Below are 4,837 nucleotides of genomic sequence, written 5' to 3'. Positions count from 1 at the left end.
TATTATTAACGAAAGACTTGGACTCTTATTACAGCCGGCCATCAGATCAACTCGTAGGTGAACAGGTTCACAGCAGACAGCTCACAGCAAGGAATTACATCTACATTTTCAGTTAATTTACACTCTTATCCAGAATGACTTGTAGGATTGTAATATAGGTTACAATTTTTACAAATTAGCCATTCATACAGCTTGATATTTACTGAGGTAGTTCTGGGATAAGTACCTCGCCCAAGGAAACAACAGCAGCGCAGGGGCTCAAATGAGAAAAAATTGGGTTACAAGCCCTGATCTCTACCCCTGTACCACACAGCTGCCCTGCTCCTTACTGCTACACCACACTGTTGCTCCTCACCACTACGCCAAACTGCTGCCCTTATAATAAGAACAAATGAATCTACACAGGTGGAAGGTTGAAATCATATTATATTTATATTGTTTTATGTACAAGGAAAATGTGCAATTGTGCACAAATAAGTAGCAAGCACATTCATTTTAGAGAAATATAAAATAAACAATATGATGACACAGCCACAATGTTACAGAAAGGTTATGGGAATGTTAGCTGTTGCTAACACAGGTGCTCTCCCTGGGGGGTGCTGCTGAGGACAGTATCGGCAGGGCCCGTGAGGTCAGCGTCGCCGTCCGCCTGAAGCTAAAAGAGACAAAACTTTACATAACTCCACAGAGGGGTCAGAGGCCGAAGTATCCCTGACTGCAGATGCAGGACAAAAGTTAAATTAGTGAAATATGCAAAGAAAACAATCTTCTAAATCTGTGCAAAAAGTAAATAAAAATAAGAACAAAAGAGGGGTGAGCTCACTGCAAGGTGTGTCTCCATCTCATCCGTCTCCCATCTCCTGTACGCTTTCCCTGTGAAAGGAACACGGACACGTGGACCTCAATACCAACAAAGAAGACAGCTCAGAGAAAACTCTCACGCTTGTTTATTCCCAGAGGAAACGTGCACCAGAACTACAGCGAGGGAATGAGGAAGAATCCCGTAGCACCAGAGACAGGGAGGTAAACAAACAAACTAAAGGCCACTCACTGCGCTTTCTGCATGTCTTCCACGATGCCATGGCAACCGTCACCGAGAGCAACAGCACGCCGCAGGCTATCGAAAAAACCTGCCACAGGTGGAGGCTGAAACAGAGAGGCGGATACTGTCAAAGCACAGCTGACCCCGAACCCGAACACGGGGCGGAAAGGGCTACCAAGGCAAGGGAGACAGGTGGTGTGGGTGAATTACAAAATACCTAAGAGTCATTTGAGGTGAGCCCCAACGTTTGTGAGAATCACAGTGCAAGGCACAAAGAGGGCAGGGGAACACTGAGGAGGAAGAGGATGTAGAGGAAGAGGAGGAGTATAGTGCTCTGGTCACATGACCGCACCTGTGTGATGTCTGGCTCTGCGTATCCACCTTTACAGCACTGTTGACTCTGGTTGAGGCCGGGGATGTAGAAGACGTTGTTGGCACGTCAGGAGCTGGTGTTGATGTAGCTGTTGTTGCTAATGTGGAGGGTGATGTTCTTGTAGTTAAAACAGAGAATGATGTTTTAGGTGGAGTTTCTGTTAGGGTAGAGGGTGCTGTTGTAAGTGGAGACTTTGTTACAACAGAGGATGCTGTGGGTGCAGTTGTTAGAGTAGCACTTGGTGTCGTAAATGGAGCTGTAGGTGGTAGAGTAGACGATGTTGCTGGTCGGACAGACTCAGTCGTGGTCTGAGATGCTATGCTGTCTGTAGATGCTCCTGTAGAGAGCGATGTTGTCATGAATGTTGTTTGTGGCGTTGTCGGGGGCGACGTTGCTGAAGTGGGTCAAAGCAGAACCAAGGAATGGGGTGAGACTCAGTTCACTGTAAGCTCTGTGACAAACACTTGAAATGCCAATGCAGTATGTTATTACGTATTATGCATCAGGTGGTGAGGAACTGACTGGAGGGGAACCTCCCCAGGGTTTCACCTGTCCAGGCAGCCTTAGTGACTTACAGTTGATGGCGCGTTGTGTCCCTGTTGGCTGCACCACGCTGATGTGAACAGGCACCTGTGTGTCTCCTGCAGTGCACCAGTACCAGCCTGTGTCCTTCCTCTCCAGTCGCCTCACTGTTACATTGAACTCTCCTCTTCTGTCATCACTGATCTGCACAGATGCATGCTGGGATATCCCAGTTCCCCCTGCTGTCATACAGGAGCTCCAGTCCCCACTCCTGCACCACTTCTTCCCTCTCTCCTTGAGGCTGTCACTATAGAGACACTGGATGCTGACACTGCCCCCTTCCTCACCCACCACTGTGTTGTTCAGCACCGACAGACCAGGAGAACCTGAACACAGAGACAGTGTCAATGAGTACCGAGGAGGAGAATCATGAACAGATATGGAAATAGTTGCAAAATTTATGGAAACATGAAAATAGCAGCAAAGTGTCAGTCCTAAGCAGGTCTCTGCTGTTTTGCATGTTTAGGAGAAGTGGTGAGACAGATTAGTAGCCAGTAGTTTGGTAGCAAGCATTTCAAGATTACATTACAATACTGTCATTTAGCAGACACTCTCATCCAGAGCAACTTACAATTTTTACTTTATCCATTTATACAGCTGGATATTTACTGAGGAAATTCTGGGTTAAACACCTTGCCCAAGGGTACAGCAACACTGTCCCACCAACGAAGCAAACCAGCAACCTTTTGGTTACAAGTCTATGCAGCTTCCTACCACAATGCTACACTGCAAGATAGTGTGCATATGTGCATGTGTCTGTGCGCGTCTGTATATTTGGCTATGTGTGCATGCTACAGTCAGCTCACCGGTGGAAACCGTCAGGAACAGAGGTGCCTTGTCATCAGGTGTCCCAAAACCCTTAATTTTCACAGCACACCAGTACTTGTTGCTATCCCTCTCCTGCAGGTTCCTCATGGTCACGGTGAAAACCTGCTGGGCGGGGTCATCGGTGATTGATACGTCTTCTCTTCTCCGTGTAGAGTCAGTGCGCGCTATCACAGTGCAGGTGGGCCAGCTGTAACCTCTGCACCAGTACTTCACATAGTCTTTATATTTCTGATCATAGTGACACGGGATGGTGACAGATCCACCCCTCTGTACGGTCACTTTGCTCACTGTCTTCACGCTGTGAAATCCTGGAAGGGGATCAGACGTTTCCATGACATTTCATTAATCAGTTAATATATAAGAAAACTACAAACGTTTTTCTCTGCATTCTCTAATGAAATATGCATTATACTAATCGATTCAGACACTTGATGTTGTAAAAACACGGCTACCTGCTCCCTATCAAGTTGTGTATGCCGTTCCGTCCATTCATACAGTCTGTTGCAGCAACATCTGAATACGTCAACGTGTGTCCTAGCAAATGTTCCTGTTTTTCGCAACTTTCAAAACAAACGTGAGAAGCGAGAAAAAGACAGACCGCAAGAAGACGCGGACGACTGAGTCATCACAAAAGGTCATGCTCACATAAAATCCTATTCATAAAGTGTTGTCCATCCATGCTTTCTATGACGCTATCATTTTTAAACGTGTGTGAAATAGTATGAATGAAGCAAGTATATACTTTTTTTTTCATTTAATTTGCAAAGCATAAACTTCTTCAGAAAAAGAGGAACATGTAAAGATGTCCAGTGCATCTGCCATTTCAGCTGCCAACGCAATTGGAAGTATCAAAAGTTGCGAAACAAATCAAAAGTAAGAAATGCTTTCTTCCTCAGTCTACAATCAAGTGTTTTTCCTTCCCCTTGATCATGATCATTTTTATAGAAAATAGTACACAATATACATATGTGGTCAAATACATTCTTAGATTTTTGCACATTTTGACAAATGACTTCCATAAAGCCAGTACTGTAAGTGGTATTTCAAAAGTGAATGCCAATAATGGTTCATTACATCAAAACATGTATTATTATTATTATTAGTATTATTTCATAAACACTCATGTTGTGTTCTGTAATGCAGACTGGGACATTAGCCATAGTTAAGGTGAGTTACAGAATATAATACAGAATTATGTAGTTTCAACACAATATCCTTATACTGTAGCTTACAGTGGTATGTGTTGGTAGTACTCAACTTAATAACCTAATGTTAGACTGAATACATAATTTACAGTGTTCAAAATTTAGTAACAATTTTGTGGGAAAAAATACATAATTGTGAAAACCTAATGACTTAGATCCCTTGTTTCAGAAAATTAGTGATCTTATTTATACCACTTCAGATACGCACAGCATAAAAGGGTCCAGTTTGCCTAGTCAGATGAAGAATGAGTCTTACCTGGGAGTCCACTGAAGAAGAGGAGGAGGAAGAGGAGAGGAGCCATGTATGTGTTTCTGAGGCTTTGGTTTTCTGAGACTAACTGGTACTTTCCGCCTAACTGGGGATAGCAGCGTGCCTCCAAGTGACCCCCTCTTCCTGTCTGTCCCTGAAATTAGTCATCTCATCGGTTCACTCTCCCTGATGTGTGCCATAAAATCCGACAGTGACGTGAACCACTGTGAGTGGAGATTGTGAAACGTGTTCTGCTTTGAGGCAAATCAAATTACATGATAATTATTTGATTCTGCATTCCTCGTTATTCATTTGGGGAAAAAGTTGTTAAGTAATGTATAAAAATTGAGTAATATACACACATATATCTTTGTAGGTGTCTAAGTGGTGTATATATGTGCTTATTTCTGTGTATTTTCCCCTAGAGCAATCATATCCTGGTTCTGGTCTGACGTCTAAGAAACCAGTGATGAACTGTTAACCAATGTTTTGCATCTCAGTGGTAAACCTCTGATACTTTCAGTTCTTCTTTGTCCACACCAGCATGCAATATGACC

At 43.6% G+C, this 4,837-nt stretch overlaps 1 protein-coding gene across 1 annotated transcript; it reads right to left on the bottom strand.

Annotated features, from left to right (window-relative positions):
- Positions 1-538: 538 nt before the first annotated feature.
- Positions 539-4,357, bottom strand: LOC118770172 (CMRF35-like molecule 9). Its single transcript, XM_036517677.1, has 7 exons — positions 4,287-4,357; positions 2,804-3,133; positions 1,991-2,323; positions 1,395-1,809; positions 1,052-1,146; positions 824-873; positions 539-655 (listed from the first exon to the last, which is right to left on the bottom strand). Exons 1-7 carry the CDS (start codon positions 4,330-4,332, stop codon positions 572-574), a joined length of 1,353 nt encoding a protein of 450 aa, XP_036373570.1. The 5' UTR covers positions 4,333-4,357; the 3' UTR covers positions 539-571.
- Between the last annotated feature and the right edge of the window lie 480 nt (positions 4,358-4,837).

This window comes from Megalops cyprinoides, chromosome 2 (assembly GCF_013368585.1).
Source record: "Megalops cyprinoides isolate fMegCyp1 chromosome 2, fMegCyp1.pri, whole genome shotgun sequence".
Taxonomy (NCBI): domain Eukaryota; kingdom Metazoa; phylum Chordata; class Actinopteri; order Elopiformes; family Megalopidae; genus Megalops; species Megalops cyprinoides.
This window is presented reverse-complemented; position numbering and strand designations above follow the sequence as displayed.